Source organism: Notechis scutatus, chromosome 6, assembly GCF_049901735.1.
Source record: "Notechis scutatus isolate UNSWTSFEM ecotype Mainland chromosome 6, rNotScu1.2, whole genome shotgun sequence".
Classification (NCBI taxonomy): Eukaryota; Metazoa; Chordata; class Lepidosauria; order Squamata; family Elapidae; genus Notechis; species Notechis scutatus.
Window position 1 is genome coordinate 35,163,601 of NC_142014.1, and position 25,479 is coordinate 35,189,079.

General features: G+C 35.1%; 1 protein-coding gene across 1 annotated transcript in view; it reads left to right on the top strand.

Moving 5' to 3' along the window:
* The window catches only part of SRGAP1 (SLIT-ROBO Rho GTPase activating protein 1), a 110,183-nt gene extending 84,704 nt beyond the window's left edge, over positions 1-25,479 (top strand). Inside the window, exons 12-22 of the mRNA XM_026667795.2 lie at positions 742-775; positions 3,397-3,457; positions 3,920-3,997; positions 7,125-7,259; positions 7,852-7,957; positions 13,971-14,195; positions 16,327-16,406; positions 19,953-20,133; positions 20,924-21,058; positions 21,364-21,709; positions 23,585-25,479. Coding sequence (XP_026523580.1) covers positions 742-775; positions 3,397-3,457; positions 3,920-3,997; positions 7,125-7,259; positions 7,852-7,957; positions 13,971-14,195; positions 16,327-16,406; positions 19,953-20,133; positions 20,924-21,058; positions 21,364-21,709; positions 23,585-23,962 — 1,759 coding nt within the window. The 3' untranslated portion in view covers positions 23,963-25,479. The remainder of the gene's footprint in view (positions 1-741; positions 776-3,396; positions 3,458-3,919; positions 3,998-7,124; positions 7,260-7,851; positions 7,958-13,970; positions 14,196-16,326; positions 16,407-19,952; positions 20,134-20,923; positions 21,059-21,363; positions 21,710-23,584) is intronic.

Consider the following 25,479-nt stretch of genomic DNA (forward strand, 5'->3'; position numbering starts at 1 on the left):
CATATCTGCAATTGCTACTACTGGTCTGAACATGGCCATCAGTATCTTATTCAACCCATTTATCTAAAATAAAAAGATCTTCCCTAATGTTAGAAACAAACTTGGATGTATCACACCAAAGCTGGTGAAGAATTCTCAGCCTTGGATTGAGTTTTTAATATGGGCAAATCACTGTATACAACACAACAAAGAATATTAATAAAATTTATAATGTTGTGATTCTCTTTGCTATGATAATTATCCACATTAGAAACTAGTTGTAGAAAAGATTAAGAAAATATTTTGGATATACATAGAACATGAGACAAGGAAGAAAACATCTTTGAGCAAAATAGTGCTTTAGAATAAAGGTCTACAATTTTATTGTACATATTTGTAAGTACATTTGGACTACAGAATTTGATCCCACTCTCTATCATTTCCTTTTTTCTATTGGTTAAGTGTCTTACTTTATGCAGATCGTTTTATATCAAGTTTTCAGAGAGCATAACCCTAGAATAAAATGAGGGAAGCCAATATGTACATATGCTATATAGGTATATTCTTATAATGTTCACATTATAAAATTCACAGGGAAGATTACATCCAATCATTATTATGCTACTCTGGTTCTTAGAACCTAATATTTGTTTTTATTTTCTGAGGACCCTTTAAGCTTTATGAATAGCTATATTTTGTGACTTTTGTATTTACATTCTTCATCCTGTTGTTATGTACTTTATTTCTAATTGAATTTTACAGCAGAGGACGAAGGAACTCACACACCAGATATCAGGTATAGTGCTAATGAACTGATTAACGTTATTTTGGTTTTTTTTATTACCAATTATTGGGAACTGTTTGAATTTAGCAATGAGAAAAGTATGCAAGTATATTTTAACTTTTTAATGGCTCGAATATTCTTCATCTAGTATATTTATAACATCCACTTTATTCAACAAGAATAAACACAAGAGACAACACTACAAGAAATGAACTCATGCAATGACATACTTGTTATGGGTTTTTGTGTAACAATCCTACCTATATTCACCTGTAAAAATCCTATGATCAGGATTTTTTAACCTATGAAAGCAGTTTACAACATCACATAAAGTGTTTTTTGTATCAAAAGAATAAACTAAAGTCTTACTTTGCATTTAAATCTTCTGTGACTTTTTAAAAATTAAAGACATTCATAAACTATATGTTTAGCATCATTCATTACCAGTGCCAAGATATTTTCAAGGATGAATATACTTTCCACAAATTTGTCAGTAAACTTAGTGACAAGTATAACGTTTTGTATAAAATGTTCCTTAAATTTAATCCTGTAGAATTTGATAACTTATCAAGAGTACCTGCTACACTCTTAAGGTGAATAGAATACAATTTCCCCTGAAATTGTAAACTCTTTTTGGAATGTAACCATGGGGTATTTTATAAAATTCACAAACAGGTCACGTAAGGAGTACCAATTGGTTTTTCAGTTCAGGAATGGAATTGAAAACCCTCTATTCCCACAGAACCCCATATCTCACATTATCTTTTCCTGTAGCTTGTGGGTATTGGAAGAATAGAGTAAAATATTTCATCTCCAGATAGCAGCTGTTGAAAACAAAAACTTTTAGAACAAAGTACTTTGACATAAAACTGATTTTCAGAACACATTCAAGCCGGTAGACCAGGGGTGTCAAACTCAAAGCCTGGGGGCTGGATCTGGCCTATAGGGTGCTTAGATCTGGCCCACAGGGCCACCCTGGAAACAGCAAAGAATCGGCCTGCAGTGCCTCTGCCAGAAAGAATGGAGCTCGGGAGAGCTACAGGCGGCTCTCCCGAGCTCCATTTTTGCTGACAGAGGGTTTCAGGAGGCTGTCACAGCCGAAAACAGAGCTCAGGAGCCATTTTCATTGGCAGAGCATTCGGGCCACCACAGGCACCCCCAACATGCGTTACATTGAGCTGGCCATGCCCCCTGACCACGCCATGGCCAGTGCCCCCAAGGTCAAACACAACCTTGATGCACCCCTCAAATGAAATCGAGTTTGATGCCCTTGTGGTAGACAATTCTTCCTTAATTTCTGTATCTGGTCCAAAAAAGTAGCAGGGCTTGGCTTATTTCTAGTCAATTTCTATCCATTGATGAGAGCTCTTTAATCCAGCAATCTTCTTTCTCTGACATAATAATGAGGTGATTTTTCAGTACTTTCCCATTCTTTCCTACAAGTAGAATAAAAAAGTTAAAGAAATCCAAAATTGCTCAACTTCCCATTTCATTAACAGAAAACTCTGCTGACCAAGGAAGCTTCCCAAGTTGAAACCACTTGATGCATTTTTTTCAGTTTCATATTACTTATTTATTTGTTTAAAAGATTTTCATTGCACTTTTCCTCAAAGAGGTTACAGCAGGTTACATGGAGATCTCCTTTGTTTAATTCCCATGACAACAATCTTGCCTCTGGTGGGACAATTGACATGGTGAAAATATTTTGGAAGTTCTTTGGAAGTTCCTAAAGAGGAAAAGAATTTGTTCTATATAAACTACTTATTTCTTAGTGAAATAATGTCAATAAATACACTCCTTTATACTTTTTTCCATAGAAAATGAATAGTTCACTTTCATTCCTGTGGGAACAATAAATTACTGTTTGGAAGTGAAACTTATAACTTGTCAGTTTTACTGGTGATTCAGTCATGATGTATAAAGAATTCTTCTGCATGCTAGCATATACAAATATAAATAGCCAGATACAATATATAGAAGCAGTTCAGATGTAAGGGCATCAGTTTAATAAACTTCTGTGCACTGTGCCTTTAAGTTTGTATCATTTTTTTCCTTGTATATTATAATTCATTAGTTCTTTGTTCAAAATATGATCTTGATGTCGTATCTTTTTTAATAATCAGACATTAAATAACATTTTATCAGTTATGCTGTAACAGGAAATTGTGTTTGAGGAACCCCTCAAATAATAAAATGCCTTAAATAAAAGAGGAACAGGAGAAGAATGAAAAATTGCCTAGCTTTTAAATAAATAAGCTAAGATTTATTAAAGTCAATAACAGCAGCACTCTAGCAAGCAAGATTTATTACTTTCAATGTGCCTTCCATTATTGCATCTACCGGTCTTCTTAAATGGGACTTGCTAGCTACCATCAGTAGAAATATACAGCACTGGTTACGGACACTGGGCATTATTTGCTTCCTGACCACACTGAAAAACACAATTAGCTCAAGAGCTTGTTTTATGAAAAAGCTAAATAATCAAGAGACACAATTGATATCATTCTAGTGAGATTTAGATGTATAGAGTATTATATGTCTGATGTTATAAGGATGCCACTGTATCCTAATGATAAGTGCTATTTATCTCATAAACTTTGCAAACTGTTTGGATTATTTTTTCCCCTCACCAGGACTCAGGACAAGTAATCCCCCTCATTGTAGAAAGCTGTATCCAATTTATCAATTTATATGGTGAGTTCTAAAATACTTTTTTAATATTGAAGACTATTGTGCTTAATAATCATGATACTTTTTCCGGCATGTCCTAATCCTTTTCCAGTTACAGTTAGGAAGTATAATGAAACTTTAGTCTTGAATGAAAGAACTTCCCTTGTTGAAAACTTAAAAAGGGAAGGGCTTGGTGGGGAATAAAACAAAAGAGACAGGGCAGAATATTAATTCAGACAGCAATAAGAAGGGATTAATTGGAAGATATGAAGTCATGGAGCAAAGGAAGGAAGAGGGCTGAAATCAAGCAAGAAAAGGAATTCTTGCTCTTTGGAAGCAGTTAGCATTGCATTTCAAAATTCAGTAAGCTACTTTGTTGAGTCTTGGTGGAAAGTTATATATAAATGTGATAATAAAAGACTAAGATGCTAATATTTTCCCTCATTTGAATGTTGAATTTTATATATTTCTCTCGTTATTTTTCAGGTCTTCAACACCAAGGCATTTTCAGGGTGTCGGGCTCTCAGGTGGAGGTTAATGATATTAAAAATTCATTTGAAAGAGGTGATTTATCATTTTTCTGTTCATATGTACCATCATACCATAAATTTTTTTCCCTAAATTATTATTATGAAAGGGAGAGAACTTTTATTCATTGAGAAGAATAGAAAAACAAAGAAATTAGCACAATTGATCTTTAAAAACTTAGATAGCTTTGGATATTGATTTTGGAGATAAGGCTACTATTTTTGAACTTCATATGCTTTATTTATTTATTTATCAATCATATGGCAAATACGTGGACTTACAGTGGTTTAAATGTTAATGTCCAGTCCACCCAGCCATTCAAGGACAGGGTGGTCTATGTTGAAAAAAATCAGACATTGGGCTGGTGTAAACTCTTGATGGGCATTCAGACACAATGTGATAGATATTTTATTTACCGTATATACTCGAGTATAAGTCGACCCGAATATAAGCCGAGGCACCTAATTTTACACAAAAAAACTGGGAAAACTTATTGACTCGAGTATAAGCCGAGGGTGGGAAATGCAGCAGCTACTGGTAAATTTCAAAAATAAAAATAATTAATTTGGGAAACGATCTCACTATCATGAAAGGTTTAATTGATTCACTAACCCAAAAGAAGAAGATGATGATGACAGTGGGAGGCAAGAGTCACTCTCTTCCCCTCCCTCGGAGGCCCCTGAGTCAGGAGTCACTACCGCCGGCGCGGCCCCAGTCCCGCCGCTCGGGAAGGGAAAGGCAAAGCGCTTTTTGCCTTTCCCTTCCCGGCTGGGCTGTTGGGAGTCGCTGCCGCCGGAGGCCGCGACTCCACACCATTTTTTTTCAGAGGGAATCTGACTCGAGTATAAGCCGAGGGGGATTTTTTCAGCACAAAAAATGGGCTGAAAAACTAGGCTTATACTCGAGTATATACAGTATTTGTTTGTTTGTTTGTTTATTTATTTATTTTGTCAAACAATTATTAGATAACAGGTATAAGTATAAACATGGTTATAAATACATGAAATGGATACGAATAAGAAAGAAAGAAATTTTGTCGATTGAAATGGATACGAATAAGAAAAAAAGAAATTCCGTCGATGAGCACCACAGTCATCCCAAAGGGTAGAGACAAGACCCCACTTCATAGGCTCTAAATGTCAGCAAAAAGAGTTCAATGACAGCTCTGCTGTCATCTTGTGACTATCCACATTATTGCAGTCCAGAGGTGGCTAACTCCTGAATTTAACTCTTTTTGTAATTTTTAAATAGGCAGGATCTTCCTTCTCTGCACAGTTACTTCTTCCCCATCTGTCTCAGTGTCATCCAGTTGTACTCTGCTTTTCTGTTTACTTTCTCCTCCTCCTCTTTCTTCTTCTTCTTATTTTTTGGGGTGGGTGGGTTGGGGGAGGTGGAATAAAGTTTAGAAAATTATTTCAGATATATGTATGGATTATACCAGAGGTGGTTTTCAGCAGGTTCTGACCAGTTCTCGAGAACCAGTAGCGGAAATTTTGAGTAGTTCGGAGAACTGGCAAATACCACCTCTGACTGGCCCCGTCCCCATTCTACCTCCCAAGTCCCAGCTGATTGGCTGGATCTTCTTTTGTTGCCCTGCACATGAGAACGGAGCTGGAAAGCAGGTTAGTAGGGTGGGGATGGAATTGAGATTTTACAGTGTCCTTCCCCTGCCATGCCCACCAAGCCACGCCCACAGAACCAGTAGTAAAAAAATTTGAATCCCACCACTGGATTATACATTAAAAATTATACACACAATTTTTAAAAAGACTAAAATCTCATGACAGGTTTCAGCTGTAATGGGAAATCTTAGATGGAGAAGACTGGGAAACTGGGCATTATACAGGATTTTTTTTCTGTGTTTATCACTATTTATTGTGAAATTGTCCTAAATTCAGAGCTACCTTTTTGGGGGGTAAATATACCAATTAATGGAGAATGAAATAATAATCTGCATCTTCATCATTTTAAAAGGGTCTTCTGAATATACAATAGGTTGCTGTCTTTGTCATGTCTTCCTATTGGGTTTTTTCAAACACTGCATTATTGATCATTGTGGGGGGAAATAATAAATTGCTAGACTAGACTAATCTACTCCTGCAAAAATTTTCTATATGCTTAAATTTTATGTGATATTATTTTGGTGAGTAGAACCCCCTTCCCAAAGAATATATTATTTTTCTAGGTTATTTAATGAATTTATTTAATTATTTAATCTTATTATTTTTCTAGGTTATTTTGCATATTAGTTATTGCTAATTACTTATTATACTAACCAAGTTTTAAAGTTTTGTTTAAATTAGTCATTTAATAAATGAATTTACTAAATGGACATTGTTAAAACTACTGCATATTTCAATCTTGTAAGAATACTCTTTTAAAACACATTCCACACAGTCCTTAATAACATCATCTTTTCTATGAAAGTTTGGCTTTAGAATCTATTCTTTGTCATCACAATGGAATGCAGAACATAGTTTTAAAATCTTTTTAATTACTTTTTTCACCTCAAAGAAAATGTGAGCTTGAATATGTCAGTATTTGTATGGTATGTAATTTGAATGAAAATAATTGTGAAAACCAATATATTTCATCAATGCAGTCCTCAGCTTCTCAGGAATACTGGAATTCCTTTCAGCCTAATTAAATTCATTTACCCAAATCAGACTTTCCTATCTTTAATGCCTTCCAGATATAAAGACTTTACCTCCTAGAGTTATTTTAGCATTTGAGGAAAAAATTGTGAATTCTGATATCTACATATCTGGATCATGCTCAGGTTAAGGATGACTGAATCAGATGAATTTAGCCTTGCATGGACAATCTAGCATTTTTACCCGCTCTATCATTCTGCTATTTATTTATTTAATCAATCAATTAATATCACTACCCAACTTTCCAGTTGCAACTCCAGGTATCTGAGGTTAAAATAGGTTAATAAAATAATCAAGGCAAAATATACTCTATATTGTATTATAATTAGAAAGAATGAAATCAAAGTACGTATCCCAATGGGGAAGATATATATTTGAGCAATATTTTAGTTCTTGCTACATTCATTCTAATTTCAGGATGACCAATATAGTACAGCTCAGAATTTTCTATAGAAAAAAGCTGTCAAGATCTAAGGCCTGTAAGCACTTAATCTGATTTATTTTTGTAGGTGAAAATCCTTTGGCAGACGACCAAAGTAACCATGATATTAACTCAGTTGCTGGAGTACTGAAACTCTATTTCCGTGGGCTGGAGAATCCTATATTTCCTAAGGAAAGATTTAATGATCTTATTTCTTGTGTCAGTAAGTTAAATATGTTTCTTTCATGTGTTTTAAATTATAGGACAGCTTACTGCTATCATAGTTATTTATGTGCATCCATTTTAACAAGCATATTTTTGAATTTACATTCTCAATAAGAACAAAATATATTGTTTTATATACATAGCATTCAGACACTCTCCCTTATATAGATATTTAAGCTACCCTATTAGATGACACACACCCCTCCCAAATACCATTTTTGGTTAATGTACTGCATTTTGTTAAGGACAGAGCTTAAGTAAGGAAGCATATTTTTCTCCTTCCAGATATAGACAAAGATCCTATTTGGATAAATTAACCATCCACGAGCCTTTGGAACTTGTTCATATAATTAATATCAACAGGAAATCTTAGAACATATTAATGTGTCCATTTTGCACTCTTCTATAGTCTATATATACAGTCTTTTTTCCAAACTGGTATTCTCCAAATGTGTTGCAGTACAATTCCCATAGTTGCCCAATGTCATATAACCCAACACATCTTGAGTTGGCCCAACATATCAGCAGTGGAAAATTCTTCTATATTTTCAGTAGCCAACCATAACTAATTTTTCTACTTGATGTTACAGGAACAGAAAATCTCTATGAGAGAGCTCTTCACATACGTAAACTTTTGCTGACATTGCCAAGATCAGTCCTTATCTTATTAAGATATCTTTTTGCCTTCCTCAATCAGTAAGTAGCTTTAACTTTCTATAAAAATACTTCAGATATTTTAAGGAAGCTGTGTGTGTGAGAGAGAAAGAATGTGGTGGTGGTGCTGAGACCGGAGAGAGGGTGGGAGGGAGAGAAAGAATTTAATTTTAATAAAGACTGTGTGCTATTTTAATTGGCAGAAGAGGAATTATTTTCATGCAAAATGGAATTAGCTCTTTAAATGACAACACCATAGAAATAGTATGGAAAGCTTGAAAATAGAAGTTATGAAAATACTTGTACATTGGAACATTGTACATTTGTTGATTTTTTTTTCAAAGAAAGCTTCACCAATTTCTTTAAATGTATCTTAATGGGGGATATCAATGTTTGAAGTTCTAATTTCCATCATCCCAGAATATATTGGACACTGAATGTAAATATTGCTCTTGAAAATACAAAGTTGTATTCATGTGAAATATATAGAAATTTAAGGAGAACTTTCCCCCCCTTATCTTATTTATAAATGCAGATTCAATCAGTGTATAATATAAACAAGATTCTTGGTCAGTGGGAACATTTGGAATTTTGGATGTGGATGTTACAGGAACTTACCATAAGGATGTGATGAATCAGAATGTATCCATTGTTTCCATCATTCTGTCTAGCTCAGCATTTCTGAACCTCAGCAACATTTTGAATTCTGTGGGAATTGATCCACACATATTAAAAGTTGGCAAAGTTGAGAAGTGCTGCTCTAGAATATGAGGAAGCTCTCTTTCATTCTAGTTTTCTTTTTAATTTGGCAGGTGGCTGGTTTCAAAATAAGCATTGGACTATGTACATACATACGCATATCTTTACAATGCCAGAGGCATTGTTAGTACAGCAGATTATATTTGAGCATATGATTTTTCTTGGTTAATTCTAGTCATCTTTTAATTAAAATATTGTTAAAATAAGATTGTATTAGGCAAGAAATTTGTCAGGCACCAAGGAACAAATTGTAGGCTTATTGTTACACCTAAGGACTTTTTGGGAAAATCTAGGCTTTAAACAATATATAAGGTAACAATCTCAGTCCCTTAAGATGGTGAATATTTAGATCTGGGAAATAAGTGTGAACGTTTTAAGACAAAGACTTTTTAACACAGAAGGCCTATGCAGTATTCCTATGCTTGGATTACCAATAACAGTCTTTGTAAACATCACAGATCCAAGTTTCAAAATAGCAGTTTAGCAAAAGGTATGTGCCCACAATGCTAATACAGAATGAGATCACAAATGTACATTTCAGCTATTGCCTTCAGCAGCTTATATGTGTCAATTTAAGTCTAATTATAGAGCACATTGGAATTCTGTCTGGTATAGACATCAATCAACATATTTGAGTATGTAGAGAGATTCATTTTAAGGCTTCATTTTAATTTTCCTGTATGAGCATACAGTATGTAGGAGGATTATGATATTTTGAAAATTATTTTGGAAAAATGCTTCAAATCTTACATGAAAAAGTCATATCCCTGTTGTTCATTAAAGCAGCCACATCTTTTTTCAGGCGATTTAAGGAAAGAGTGAACAGAGAAAAGAAAAAAAGAAGGAATTGATCATCAGAACCATAGAGATCCTATTAGAAAAGCAGTATTAGAAAAAGTGTTGCTAAATGAATATTGTTTTTAGAAAGAGTTGAATTCCAAGTGAACTAAAATAAAAATGGGAAATAGCTGATAAATAGAGTAGAATAATATGAGTTAGAAGAGGCTTTGGTGGTCTTTTAGTCCAACCCCTTGCTTAGGCAGGAAATCCTATACTATTTCAGACAAATGGTTGTCCAATCTCTTCTTAAAAACTTCCAGTGTTGGGAGCGTTCACAACTTCTGGAAGCAATTTATTCCCCTGATTATTTGTTCTAACTCTCAGGAAATTTCTCCTTAGTTCTAGATTGTTTCTCTTATTGATTAGTTTCCATCCATTGCTTCTTGTCTTGCCTTCAGGTGCTTTGGAGAATAGCTTGACTCCCTCTTCTTTGTGTCAACCCATGAGATATTGGAATACTGCTATCATGTCACCTCGAGTCCTTCTTTTCATTAAACTAGATATACACAATTCCAGCAACCATTCTTCATACGTTTTATCCTCCAGTCTCCTAATCATCTTCATTGCTCTTCTCTGCACTCTTTCTGGAGTCTCAACATATTTTTTACATTGTGGCAACCAAAACTGGATGCAGTATTCCAAGTGTGGTCTTACCAAGGCATTATAAAGCGGTATTAACACTTCATGTGAACTTTATTCTATCTCTCTGTTAATGCAGCCTAGAACTGTGTTGACTTTTTTAACAGCTGCAGCACACTGCTGGCTCATATTTAAGTGATTGTCCACTTAAATATGAGCCAGCACTAGGACTCCAAGATCCCTCTCACAATTACTATTGTTGAGCCAGGTACCACATACACTGTATCTGTGCATTTGGTTTTTCTTGCCTAAATGTAGAAACTTACTTTTTTACCATTTAATTTCATTTTGTTAGATAGTGCCCAATGTTCAAATCTGTCAAGTTCCTTTTGTATCTTAAGCTTATCTTCTGGAGTGTGGGCTATTCATACCAGCTTAGTGTCATCTGCAAATTTGTTCCCCATCTATCCCCTCATCTAAATCATTGAAGAGTACTGGATCTAAAAGAGCCTTGGGGTACCCCATTGCATACTTTCCTCCATGTAGATGCAGTTCCATTGAGGACTACACATTGAGTGTGATTGGTCAACCAGTTACGAATCCATTTGGTGGTGATGCTATCTAACTCAACTTTTTCTATCTTACCAAATAGTAGGTTGTAGTCTATTTTATCAAATGCCTTACTAAAGTCCAAGTAAATTATACCCACAGCATTCCTCTTGCCCACTAATTTTGTCATATGTCAAAGAATGCAATAAAATTTGTCTGGCATGATCTGTTTTTGACAAACCCAGGTTGGTTTTTGGTTATGATTTTGTTTGCCTCTAAGTGTTCACAGATTTGTTGCTTGATTATCTTTTACAGAATCTTCCCATAAATTGATGCAAGGCTGATAGATCTATAGTTTCTTGGATCCACATTTTTCCTTTTTTGAAAATGGGAACTACATCAGCTCTTCTCCAGTCCTCTGGGAGTTCCCTGGTGCTCCAGGATTTTTTAAAGATATAGTTCAGTGGTTCTGAATTATATATTTAATTAAAACTGTAGAATCACTTTTGATGAAAAAGGCAGCCATATAAATATGATTAATAAATAAATCAACAAGATAAACATATGAGACAAAACAAAAGAACTGAGATGTAGAGAAATCTTTCTGTGCAACAAATGGAGTGCACTTTAGATACTTAGGCAAAAGGGGAGGTAGCCAGAAGGAAAGCAAAGGAAATGATTTACCAGACAGGTAGATGGGGTTTTTTTTTTTACATAGTGTAAAAATAAGATTCTATTTGGCTTTTAATGTGGTAAGAAAGAAACACCACATTGCAGCTATGAAAGATGTTGGGACAAAGAATTCAGAAAAAAATGAGAATAGTTCAAAGGCAAAAGGAAATTCTCTGAATGCAGACAAATTAAAGTACCTTACATAGACTGGGTGAAAATGGTAATGCTTTTTTTAAAAGTAGCATATGTAATGAAGTGAGTCATTTTGGTTAAGGAAAAATGTAAGAGGTCCACAAGACTGAACTGTTGTTTTTTTTAATTGAAAGCATTGTCCATTAAGATAAAGAACCAATTATCTTTCCTTCAGGTTAGAGAACAGCTCCTTCTTTTCCATATCTTTCTTATATAGAAATATTGTTGAGATTACAGTTCAAGTTGTTTTGGGGGGCATGGGGTTGTTTGAATTACCTGAAAATTATTGATCTGCTGTAGATATATTGTCTAAGTATAATGTTATTATACTTATTATATTCATCATTATGTGCAGTGGATATAGAAAGTCTGCACATCCCTGTTAATATGCCAGATTTTTTAAAAGGTTTTTCTTTATTAAACAAACAAACAAACATGAACAAAAATACATTAAAAATATTGAACATGGTACAGTCTTTCTAACATCCATCTTTGTCATTACTTTGCTAAGTCCAATAATAATAATACATATTTTCATTCCATATATATTGTATATACATATATCATTCATTATTCTCTTGAATCTTCTTCTCTAGTCAACCATAAAATGTATCTCATATTTTATAATAGTCCAAATCCTTATTTTTTAATTCCTTTGTTAATTTATCCATTTCTGCGCACATCATAATTTTCCTAATTATTTCAAATTCATTTATTTCCTCGTATTAATCCCTAACAGAAAGAACTCCGGTCTATATTCTATTTTCATCCCACATATTTCTTCTAGCCATTTCTGTATTTTTTGCCAATATTTTTGGGCCTCTTTGCAACTTCACCACAAATGGTAATAAGTTCCCTTTTCTTTATTACATTTCCAGCATGTGGGGGAAAGTTTTGAATACATTGTTGCCAATCTTGATGGAAGTATGTGCTATCTATAAAATAATTTATACAAATTTTCCTTAAACGGTATGGCCAAAGTCATCTTTTTGTTTTTTTTCCATAATATTTGCCAATCATCTAATTTGATGCTATAACCAAAATTTTTCATCCATACCACCATCGTTTCCTTTATCTTTTCTTCTTCCAATTTAAATTCCAATACGACTTGACTTTTTAACATCTTCTCATTGGTTCCTAATAGTATTTCATCTAGTTTTATCTTAGTTCTACTAATTCCCCACTCTTTCTTATCTCTTAAATATTTCGATTGGACTTGCAAATAGGCCCACCATTCCACATCAATTCCTTGATTTTTCAGATCCTGTCTAGATTGTAATTTCCCTTTATCATTTTAATATATCTTCATAGGTGATGATTTTTCCTTGTCTCAGTAGATGTGGATGCATCAATGCTTCCAAAGTTGATCGCCAAATAGGTGTTTCTACATACATTTGCCTTTTTATTTTATTCCATGTACTTAAGAGAGTCTGTCTAACTTTATGTCTTTGAACATAATTATAGCCCTTTTGATTATCCTGCCAGAGGAAGGCATGCCATCCCGACTGCAAATTGTAACCTTCTAATGTTAATATTCTTTTATTTCTATGGTTTATCCAATCTTTCACCCAGGTTAGAATTGCAGCTCTGTAATATAATTCCCAGTCGGGTAGGCCAAATCCTCCTCTTTCTGTAGCATCTTGCAGCAACTTCAATTTGACTCTTGGTTTTTTCTTTTGCCATATAAAATTTGCCGTTATTTTACTCAAATTATCAAAAAAAAAACTTTCCCCAATTTTATGGGGGCATTTTGAAAAAGAAATAATAATTTAGGTAGCCTCTTTATTGCCTCTATCCTTCCTATGAAGGATAGTCTTAATTTTTCCCATTTTTCCAATCTTCAGATATTTGTTTTATTAATGGGTCATAATTATCTTTTTTAGTGTTATATATCTTGCCGAAATTATAATCCCAAAGTATTTAACTTTCTCTACAATTGGGATGCCCGTTGTCGCTGCTAAAGTTTCCTTTTGTTTATCTGTCATATTTTTAGTAATTATTTTTGTTTTCTCCCTATTAATTTTTAGCCCTGCGACTTCTCCAAATTCTTCTAAATTATTTATCAGTTTTGGTCCGAATTTTGTGGTTCTTCTAAAATAAAAAGTAAATCGTCAGCAAAGGCTTATAATTTGAACTCTTCTTTTTTTATTTTTAAACCTTTAATTTCTGTTTCTTTTCTAATTATTCTTGCTAACGTCAAAATAAACAAAAGTGGCAATAGCGGGCATCCCTGCCTAGTTCCTTTTTGGATTTGAAATTTGTTTGTTATCCCCTCATTCACCAAAATTCTGAATATGCCAGATTTTTGAGATGTAAAAAAACAGACCAAAATAAAACACTTTAATATAATATATAAGCTGTACAATTCAACTGAAATCAAACTGGAATTTTTTAGAGAAAAAATAACTATAAAACCATCCAATAGCATGCTTGAAAAATACTTATTTTCTTTTTTTTTAAACAGCCTTTCTCAGTACAGTGATGAAAATATGATGGATCCTTATAACTTGGCCATTTGTTTTGGCCCAACATTGATGCCCATTCCAGATATACAAGAACAAGTGTCATGCCAGGCTCATGTTAATGAAATCATCAAAACCATTATCATTCACCAGGAGATCATTTTCCCAGATGGCAAGGAATTAGATGGTCCAGTATATGAAAAATGTATGGCAGGTGATGACTACTGGTAAGTCCTTCAGTCTTCAGTCTTATTCTGTGAACAGCTTTGAAGAATCTTGCTCTCATCTACCACAAAAAAACTATTTTGCCTGCCAGTCTAGGTAAATTATATGTAAGAATTTGTCAATAGTGCAACCAGTTCTTTTTCATATAATATAAGGCTTTAAGCTGGTAGAGCAGGAATCACTCATGCCAGAGAAAAAAGCATTTTGTAAACAAGGACAGATGGCAGAAATATTCAAGGCTGGAAAACATATAGCAGCTACGCAGCCAGTGGTCTCAGTGCTACTGCATCAAAAATGCAGTAGCACTAAGAGGCCTAGGCAGGGGTGAGATTCTACCAGTTTGGACTGATTCTATAGAACTGGTTGTTATGATTCTGCGCAGTTCGGAGAATCGGCAAATCGTGCCCCTGGCTGGCCTCCCCCCTCTCCGCCCAACCCTCCCCACCCAGTCAGTCCTTATCACTTATGTGCAACATCGCGTGCATGCCCAACATTGCTGACTGCATTCTTCTGGGCCACTTCTTAAGGTATTTCTTTTTCCCCCCTCCCTATGAACAGCTATTCCTGTGATCAGCTGTGCCGGGATTCCCCTTGCTTACTTACTGCTTTGCCCAGGAGGCTTCCCTGAGGCCCAGGAAGGCAAAAAATGGAGGGGGCAGCTCCCCTCCCCTGCCCCCCTCCTTTTTTTCCTTTCTGGGCCCCAGGGGAGCAAAAACGCCCCCCCAGGAGGCTCCCCTGAGGCCCAGGAGTTCCCAAAATGGAGATCAGGGGGATGCTGTGTGCCGCCCCCCATGCTCCATTTTTCCCCTTCCTGGGCCCTTCTGGGAGCAAAAAATATGCCCCCCAGGAGGCTCCCCTGAGGCCCGGTAGGCCCAAAAAACGGGGGGTTTGCAAAAAAAGGCATGCCCACCCAGTCACGTGGCCACACCCACCTAACTACGCCCACAGAACCAGGTGTTACAAAATTTGAATTCTACCCCTGGGCCTAGGATTTAAATTCTGGAACTAACATATATAAACAGCAGAATTCTGGACTGGTATAAGACAACTTATGTATGATTTCCTGACTCTCTGCAGTAAATCTGTTTTTCTAACCTTTTTTTGTCGGCATGGGAGAGAAAGTTTAATTATCCAATCTGGTATAAAATCTTACCACATGGCCTCTTTTATATTGGATAAAAGGCACATGAGATTAGTCTAGAACTTTCTTAGACTAGAGATCCACATTTAGTTGAATATCATCCATAAAATGGTGGTAATTTTTTCAGGATCAAATAATAGCCAAGAAGAGAAAAAGTAGATTTTAAATCACATTGGCTCAGGACTCTGTTGTGGATCCGGAGGAAATTTTAGATGGGACTGGCTTAACAGGCTTGGCATAACTAAATTTAAGATGCAGTCAGTCCCTTTCTTCTTTGATATCTTGATGTCACATTGATTCTTTTGTATGGTGGCTTCCCATCAGTGTGAGTTTGAAATCAAGATGCAGGCTACGATTATTTAGACCAAACTAGATGTTACATACAGATATTTGGAAATACTCCATCCAGAACACTAATATAATCATCATGACCAACTTGACAGTTTGGTGACTGATTCAATTTTATAATTTATATGGAGACATACATACCATAGTAGATTAATTTTAGCCTAGATTCCTGGCTAACTTTATACTCATTAGTTAAGAACTAGAATTCCCTTGAAACACACACTTTCTCAAATAGCAAAATGTATTCATATTTTGTCAGATGTCTGCGTGAAGCCATTTAGATTCCTTTTCTGTCTTGAATCACCTTATGCAACTCTGCCTTACTTTAAAAAGCTTCAAAATTTCCCTTCCCTTCCTTCAGAGGGAGTTGCTGGGATTACCTCTTTATGTGTACATTACAGAGTGCATTTCTTTCCCATATAAAAAGAGATTCTGTTTGAATTAAGGATGTGTATTCTGTACCTAGCATGATGTGTGTATGTGTGTGTGTCTTTGTGTGTAGAAATCTGGAAAACTACTTAACCAAGTGTTGCTAAAACCTTGTTATATTTGAAAAATAATACATTAATATGACCAGTTTATTGGAATTTTAAATGGTAGATCAATTCTACCATCAAATAAATTCATATGCTCCTTCTTTTCAGTGACAGCCCTTATAGTGAACATGGTACCTTAGAAGAAGTGGATCTGGATGCTGGAGCAGAAATACACACCAGTGATGATGGTATGCTATTTTTTGCTCTTTCCCATGACATTCTGTCTCTGTGTATGCCATTCACAATGCTTTTTCGTTGTCTACAATATTACATAAATGATTTTTTATTTTATTTTTTGCACAATACTCTTACTTGTTTCTTTGCTTTTTTTCTGACTAACACAGTCAGGGTGGAAATAAGTACTGTGGCAAAAACAATTTCTACTGCCAGTATAACAGGCATAGTAGCATTATGTATTTTCAGTTATGCATTACTAGGTTCATGGATAAGAAGAAACTGCCAAATCTCTGGGCACCATCTTCCTTATTATGAAGATCAGCCTAGAATCAGCTGCACTTGTGCATAGGGGTTGGATATGGGCTTGTCCTGTTAAACTATGAAAATAGGGATCAGTGATAACAGTAATCGGAGCACACTGATCTGTCTGAAATTTGTTGAAGAAAAGGCAGGCACTATTTTTTCCAACAGCAAGGACTTAAATAGTATATCGTGACATAGAGAAGAGACCAAAATTATTGGTGGTTGCATCAGTGTTAGAATAACTGGTAGATCAGGCCATGACCCATCTGATCCACCATTTTATTTGTCATGTGGCCTCCAGATGTCTTTTTTTGTTCACAAGCAAGAAATGGAGACATAGGTCCTTCAAAACCGATTTTATGTGTAACATGCTATCTCCCATTCAGAGATAACATTAACTTTTTATTTATATAATATATAAAGAAGTATTTTATTTTATAAATGTTTTTCCATTATTCCCCTTCTCAGTAATCTTTAGCTTTTTCTCAGCTACCACAGACTGAGTTGACATTTTTAGTAGATCGTCCTGTTTCCTGGTTAGTTAGAGATTGTTCAAACCTGATTGAAATTAGGATTTCCCCTCCCTTCCCCAATCTGCATCACTTCATACCTACTTAAGTCACATTTGTCCTTTGCTTGACACCAGTTTTATAGATATCTTTCTGGAGCTCTTCACAATCTTCACAATCCTCTTTTGATTTGATCACAGTAATCACGCTTGGTTATCTCATTGCTCACTTTTAAGTGAATATTTTAAGTTTTAAAAACACTAATTTCCACCTCTATTTAATTTAATTTAATCTTATTTTCTCCATTGAGATAATTGGTTAATTATTCCTATTCTCCAGTACTTCAAAATGTACTACATTGATAGTCTCTTTCATCCATATATTTGAGACATTATGAAGTCTAGAAGCAAGATAGAAGGAAAGTAGTGAAAATATACTCTTATCAGCAACCCCCAGACAAGCCATCAGTTATTGTCATCATGTCTCAATCAGTTTCCTTACCAAAATTAGACTCATGGCTAACAAGCCACATGTATTTTTGCATAAAATAAGATGAGGAATTTATCTAGCTTATGAACATTTTTGCTGCAATAATACAACCCCGTTCTTTAAAGCCAATGTTTTAGGAATCCATAGGATCTACAAACATGAATACTAGGATTCTGTATTGCTGAAAGGGTAGGTATATAATGGAGTACCTGCTACATATACAAATTGTCTCCTCTTACAGTTACCTCCGTTTATTCTGTTTATACTATACAATTAAAGTAGAAACTGTGCCTAATAAAATTAATAAGAGCTTTAATTTGACCAAATAACATTTTTATATTTTTCTTTCAAAATAATTGTAATAACCAAATAAAAACAAATACATACAGTATTTGAGAAGAGGCACAGTTAAATTCTCTTCATAATAGCATACTTTATTCAGCATAGTACTCCCTGGCTTTGGATCTTCATAACAATATTGAGATGTCAAGCAGACAGGTAGCAAGGGCAAACATTTAACCAGGAGCAGCACATGGAGATACATTTAAATTTTTTGTCCTATCCTAGTAGCTTGTTGTTAGCCCTGGAAGCCCTGTTTCTATTCATGCATTTCTATAACACAGCTAATTTTGAGGAACTGTTTTACAATCTTTTTAAAGAAAATATTATCTTTAAATAGCACAATTGACCCCAAAAAATCTGCAATCCCATCTTTTGAACATTGGAAATTTGTGGAATGGAATAGAAAGTTGTTGCATATTGAGTACTGGTTTGCAATTGTATGCCATGCAGCTTTCTTTTACTCTGAAGCACAAGGCACATACAAATGGAATAATTTGCAAAAAGAAAATCAGAAGGAATTTCCTAAGGAAATTCCACATAAATAAATAATTCCCAAAGTAGAATTTGCACAGAAAATGTCACAAAAGAATTTGCACTTATCATACTATTGCGCTATATGTGTTGGATCAAACTGACAGATACAAATGGGGAAAGTACAAAATAGTCGAGGAAACCATTGTTTTATTGTTATTCAAAAGAGCAATATTGTATGGCATTATGATATTCTGCATCATATGAAATACTGTTGTAAATTGATGCTAGGATTATCAGCACTAGTGGCATTTCTGAAATGGCTTCTCTAGAAATTCTGAGCTTAGAGTCTAAGGGCAGAATTGCAAAGCTTTAGGCAGAGAGATTTCTCATTTGGAGTATGCAGTTAAAAGGGTTTGCAAATCTGGAATTATTTCTCTTACATCTAGCTTTATTATAATTACCAATATTTTTTTCTATAAAGAGGAAAAGAAACTTTCCAAGAATAATATTGTGTGAGCTTATCAAAATTTCATATCAGAAAGATTTTTCGTAAGAGCTTGATGGATCCTGCCATAGATCTACAGAATGTAGGCAATTATTCTGCAACTAGCCAGATTGGAAAAACTCACAAGTTTGAACTGGAGAGTGAAGACCCATTTAAACTTATGTTTCCCTCCAACTAGTACTGAAGACATACTGATTAGGATTCAAGAAGTAATTCACGTACATAGTTGAAATGTATTTGAATATAAGTAGCTCAGGTTGGTAGTTGGGCTGTTGGGTCTGAGCTCCGAGCTTGGCAATTTGGTTGCAACCAAATTGCCAAGCTTGGAGCTCAAACCAACAACTTCACATACAGAGTATTAGAAGTCCTGTTTGCTTGATCCTCCATGAATCTTCAATTACCATGATTGCTGGCAGTGAATTTTGCTATTTTACTATGTAAAAGAGTATTTCCTTCTGTCAGTTCTGAATCTGTCCTCATTTATTTTCAGCTGTTAACCTCAAGTTATAACACCGTAAGAGCAGAAGAAAGACAACTGTATCTCCATATTATGCATGTTGTTTTTCTCTTTCCTTCAGTCTGAATAGCCACAGTTGGTTGATCTCTTCTGATAGGGCAGATATTCTGGTTCTCTAGTCTTCTTGATTGTGCTTTTTTGCTGTTTTCCAATTATAATGAATTCTTAAGGTACAGTGACCAGAACTATGTACAATATTTCAAGGTGGTCTTTCCATAGTTTTGTATAAGGTAATTCCATGAAAAGAAGTCCTTTAGTCCTAGCCAGATAGCTTTATTCCTCAGAGATTATTGGGTCCCAAAGTATACTATTTGAATAATAATATTTTTCTTCATTCAGCTTTGCTAATTTTTATTATGTACTCATGTCCCTTGCTGTTATAAGATATTTTTAAAGTCTTGTGATTTGTCTTTCACAGAATGTGATCCAATAGAAGCTATAGCCAAGTTTGACTATATTGGAAGATCTGCACGAGAACTCTCTTTTAAGAAAGGGGCCTCGCTGCTTTTATATCATCGAGCTTCTGATGATTGGTGGGAAGGAAGACATAATGGAATTGATGGCCTTGTACCCCACCAATATATAGTGGTTCAAGATATGTAAGAAACAGCTAAATTGTATTGTAATGCCAGAGGTACTCTTTTCAGACCAGCATTTTCCTCTGGTGGGAGAAGATCTACACAGAGTCTAAATTCCAAATTACAGGATACCAGAAATCTTTACAGCTTAACTGTTGCAAGTGCAACTAAGGATTACTCTCTCCCAGCCATTCTGGGAGAGAGATAACATATTTCCTGTTCTGTGATTTTAATTTTAGTTTGCTATCTCTTAACATCAGCCTCCTTATAAAACTAATTTAAACGTATACATTATTTACTCAACAATTAATAAACAATTGTATTATTTTGAATATATCAAGTCATTTAGTTAGGCATCTTAAATGAAGGCTGCATCTAAAAACTTAATATTGAATTGAAAACTACTCTGGTCAGAGTGGCTGGCTTTTAATAGCCATGTATTGGTCAATGTTTGATTATGCATGTAACAAATGCCTCTGAAAACAGTAACTATAACAGTGGCAACTACAGTAAACTACAATCACAGCAAAATGACACGAACACAATGATCTCATCATGCAAATACTGCCACGATGTATCCTAATCTCTAATGCAAATATGCACATTGCAGTATTTGCATGTTAACATCACTATAAAAAATTGTTTTTGGCTCCCATTGCTTTTCCTTGTGAATCCCATGCAAAACAGTTGTTAGTGAAGAGAAGATAAATGGAAATAAGGGGATATAAAACTGGGGCTGAAATAAAACATACTTTTCTTGTTTAAAGCTATATACCCTAATTTTGCAAAATAAGATTTTTTTTATGTTTAGGGATGATACATTCTCAGATACACTGAGCCAAAAAGCAGATAGTGAAACCAGCAGTGGGCCAATACTTGAAGACAAATCTTCTTCCAAAGATATGAGTTCACCAACAGATTTGAATTCTGAAGTATATCTAGGAAGGTAAATATAATCAATTATTTGTCATTAAATGAATCTGTTTCATTTATATTGCACTTCAAAATATTAAAATTCATTTTTCTCACATGTAGTAGTCACTAATGCCTGTAACATATATAATTTTTATTACACATAGAAACTTGAAAATTAAGGAATGTGTAAGTTAATATTTTAAGGGGCAACTTTCTGAGTTCAAATTCTACACAATATCATGCTGTAGCATCATTGCCAGGTGTGGGAGGATTTTGAAAGAATTATTTACATGTTCTTTATTTTGTCTTCTGAAACTTTCTTTTCCTGTCTTGTAGGCAGCGCAAGAGATCTGAACTCCCACTTTCTGGTAGACGTCCTGGCAGGATCAGTGATGGACACTGTCCAGTTCATACACCACATGGCCTTACTAATTCCTCAATGGAATTAGTTTCCCCCAGTATGGCAAGTCACACTACTTCTCGAGCTGCCCTTCAGAACCACAGCCTCACCACAGATAGCCCAGAAAGGAGACGGAAACCTGGCCACAGCAGCCTCACCAACATTAGTAGACATGAATCTCTGAAAAAAGGGGACAGCCCTCCAATTAGAAGATCAACCTCATCTGGCCAATATCCTGTTTTCAATGACCACAAACCACTTGACCCAGAGTCAATTGCTCAGGTATGTATTGTTAACATACAAACAGTTGGGGGAGGTGAATTGCATCAAGCAATATATTTTCATCATCATAAATCCCTTCAGATATGTTGGATGTGGGGAGGGGGTAAGCAGGTAGAATTTCAACTTTCTAAGAGTTGAAATCTCAGCATATCCAGAAAATGCCAAGTTAGGGAAGGCTATGTTATATCATCAACATTTTGTAAATAGGTTTGAGTGGATAGTTCCTTCCTTTCAGAATCAACCATCATCCGCAAAGGAACAAGCAGTCAAGTAATTCACTGCACTCAAGTATTTGGTAGGGAATCATGAAGGCCTTGAAAAAAATAAAATGCCATTATGTGTCTGTACCTATAAAGATCAGAATTGCAAGCCATGGTATTCCCTGGTATACTCTGAAAGTTAGACTTTAAAGAAGCAGGATAGGAAGAAGGTTGACTCCCGTGGTATTGGAGAAGATTCCTGAGAATACTGTGGACAGCCAAGAAAACAAGCTGTTGGATCATTGAAAAAATCAGAGTTCTCATTTGAGGTGCAAATGACAAGAGTCTAAAGTATCCTATTTCAGAAAAATTATGCAAAGACTCAGCTCTCTGGAAAAGGTTCTATTGCTGGGAAAGATGGAACAAAAGAGAAGAGGACAACTAGCAGCAAGATGGATGGATTCAGTTATAGTAGCAATAGGTGCACCATGGGGAGACTTGAAAGGACAGGTTAAGGATAGATCATCATGGACAAAATCTATCTAGGTCAAGGGTTTTCAAACTTGGAAAGTTTAAGAGTTGTAGACTTCAACTCCCAGAATTCCTGAGCTAACATGACTGGAGGAGGAATTCTGGGAGTTGAAGTCTACAACTCTTAAAGCTGTCGAGTTTGAAGACCCTTGATCTAGGTGTTTGCTAAAAGTCAAAAATGATTTGATGGCATATAATAAAAATCACTTTAGCAGCTGTTCAGCTTCTCTGAATTGTAGTTTAGCCTGAATTCCCTGTCCATATTTGTATAGCTGCATTACTGTTTGTGAAGATCTTTCTAATTGCCATTGATTGATACAAAATAGGTCATTGGTGCCTAAATTTTATTCAAGTATTGCATAAATTTCTGTAAGAAAACTCTTTTTTGCTACAAACGTCAGCTTTTTAGTATTGTGTTTTCAATATTTTGCTGTTACAGTAAGTACAGTTCTAATCTAATTGCACATCTAATGCTTTGCAGAACATGATTGTACAATTGTGTTATCTCCATTTTTCTCCAGTGTAGACTTTAAATTGATGCACATGCATGCATATTTGTGCCTTCTTACATGACCTATATCTCAACAATATAGCTTGAAAATGCTGTCCCTGTCCTCATACTTCACAAGCATAAAGGAAGCTCCACTAAAGATAAAGCTCAGATAAAGGTCTTCAGACTTTTACTTTGATCAAAGCATCAGTATTGTATTTCACCCAGTCAGGAAATCCCTGGTATTGCACTTGCTGTGAGTAAACTGTGCTAAACTGTTTTCTGTTTAATTTACAAAGCCAGTTTTAAATAAAATGAAATACATATATCCTTTTTCCTTTGTCTTCTGTGAACATTTGTCTGTTCTCTTCCCAGTTAAGCTTTTTAATTCTCTGCTTGAGGTGGACTTTCATACTTCTTTCAGTTGTCTCTCTTTTCAGAATCTTTATCACTTGATTGAATGCTAGTGTATATGCATACATGAGACAAAGTAAATTATTGTATTTTGTATATGATTTGTGTGAATAATTCATTTATGCAAATGCAGGATTTATATGTGTTTGTTGCTTCATATAAAAGTAAAGAGTATTGATAAAGCTTGAATTTCCTATTTCTGTAGTAATTGTCAACATATTTGCTTCTCCCTCTTAATAGGATATTGAAGAGACAATGAATACGGCTCTAAATGAACTTCGGGAACTGGAACGCCAGAGTTCTGCAAAACATGCTCCAGATGTTGTCCTTGATACCTTAGAACAAATGAAGAATTCTCCTACCAGCACCACCTCAACAGAATCTTTGAGTCCTCTTCACAGTATCATGTTAAGAAATGCCGAGCCTCAGATTCGCCGTAGCACTAGTTCTTCCAGTGATACTATGAGTACCTTCAAGCCGATGATGACACCAAGAATGGGGGTGCAGCTGAAGCCACCTGCACTGAGACCAAAGCCAATAGTTCTTCCAAAAACAAACCCAGGCATAGGCCCCTCTTCTCCTTCCCAAGGCCCAGCTGACAAGTCTTGCACAATGTAAAAAACCCTAAGAACCCAAGTGTGGACTGAACTACCAAAAGAATGTATCTGTGATAGTTATCTGAATTCCAGTATAATATTAGTTTATATTTAGGAAAGGAGAGATTTGTTTTTTAAAATGTTAAAGTCCTGACCTACTTTAACATGGGTATTTAACAGGAGTTGGGTTCAATTTTTAAACTGGAAAATTCAGTGTCTACTTTTGCAATATATGCTTAACACAGTTAAAGACTCAGCGAGTGCATTTTTACAGCATGCTGAGCTTGATTAGATTGGGTTGAGGGGCTGTAGTTTAACACATTTCACAAAACCAGTCTCTTTGGTTACTTCATGATCCAGTGTATTGTAGAAAGGCAAGAAATCACGTGTGGTGTGTGCCATTTTAAAGCAAAAGGAATACACACATTTACTTGAAATCTCCACACTGCACCTTTTCTGATGAAAACACAGTCACCGTCATCACACTAACAATGTGTACTTTTGTGTAGTTTAAGACTTCACAAAGAATTATGGTTATTTGAAATGAATTGGTTAAGAAATAGGGTTTATTTTTAGTGCTGCCTGGTTCCAGATCATTTTTCAGAAGGTCTGAGGCTGTGTGTTAAGAATTACTAAGCAGCCTGTCAAAGTCAATGCAAAAAGGAGACTCACCTTGACATTGCCTTCTGTGGTAGCTATTCAGTATGCATGTGACAGTCCTAGTGCAGCTCACTGAAGGATATGAGGAATAAAATTGCTTCTAGGAAACAGCAGTTTTCTAAACCAGTGGAAGTCTGTGGTCAGAATGACAATTGTGGTCTTCCTCTGGTTGATATCCAGCAGACACCTTCTACAGGCTGACCAGGAATACTGAGCATTGTATTCTGACCCTGTTGAAGGACTCTATTGAAGAAAGTGGGTTGTTTCTAATGCTTCCACTCAGGCCTATTGCAGTGCAATAAAACTAGACATTAGCCACTGAATCTTTGATATAATTCTTTGCTATCAATTCAGCTCAAAAACTGTTTACATTCCTAAGAGCTACTTGTCTGGACAAGTTTTAATTAATAATCTGTAGCAAAACATTCCTGAACAGCTGCAAATTAAATGAGTAACTTAATGTTTTGAAGCTGCTGCATCTTCAAGATTATGAAACACAGTGCATACAGATGAATTATATTGTGTTTTTTTGTTAGTTTATTTAAATTGAATTATCTCTTTTTCAACTGGAATAGCTTCTTCAATTAAGGCAAGAGTTAATTCACAGGGCAAAACATTGTTTTCTACTGTTCTACAATCTGAATAAAATGGGTCAGAATTTTTTTTCTAATTATGTCAGTATCTTTTTGTGAGTGAATGCTTGCATAGTGCTACATCATTAGGAACTTTTCTGTTATATGTGATCTGTCTTGACAACTCTTGCACAAACTGACACTTAAGCCATGTCCTTTCTCTGAATGTTTTATAGCTTATCTTTGCACTCTAAAAGAGACATTATTGTTTGTCATTAATTAAAAATAACACAAAATAAATAAAAAA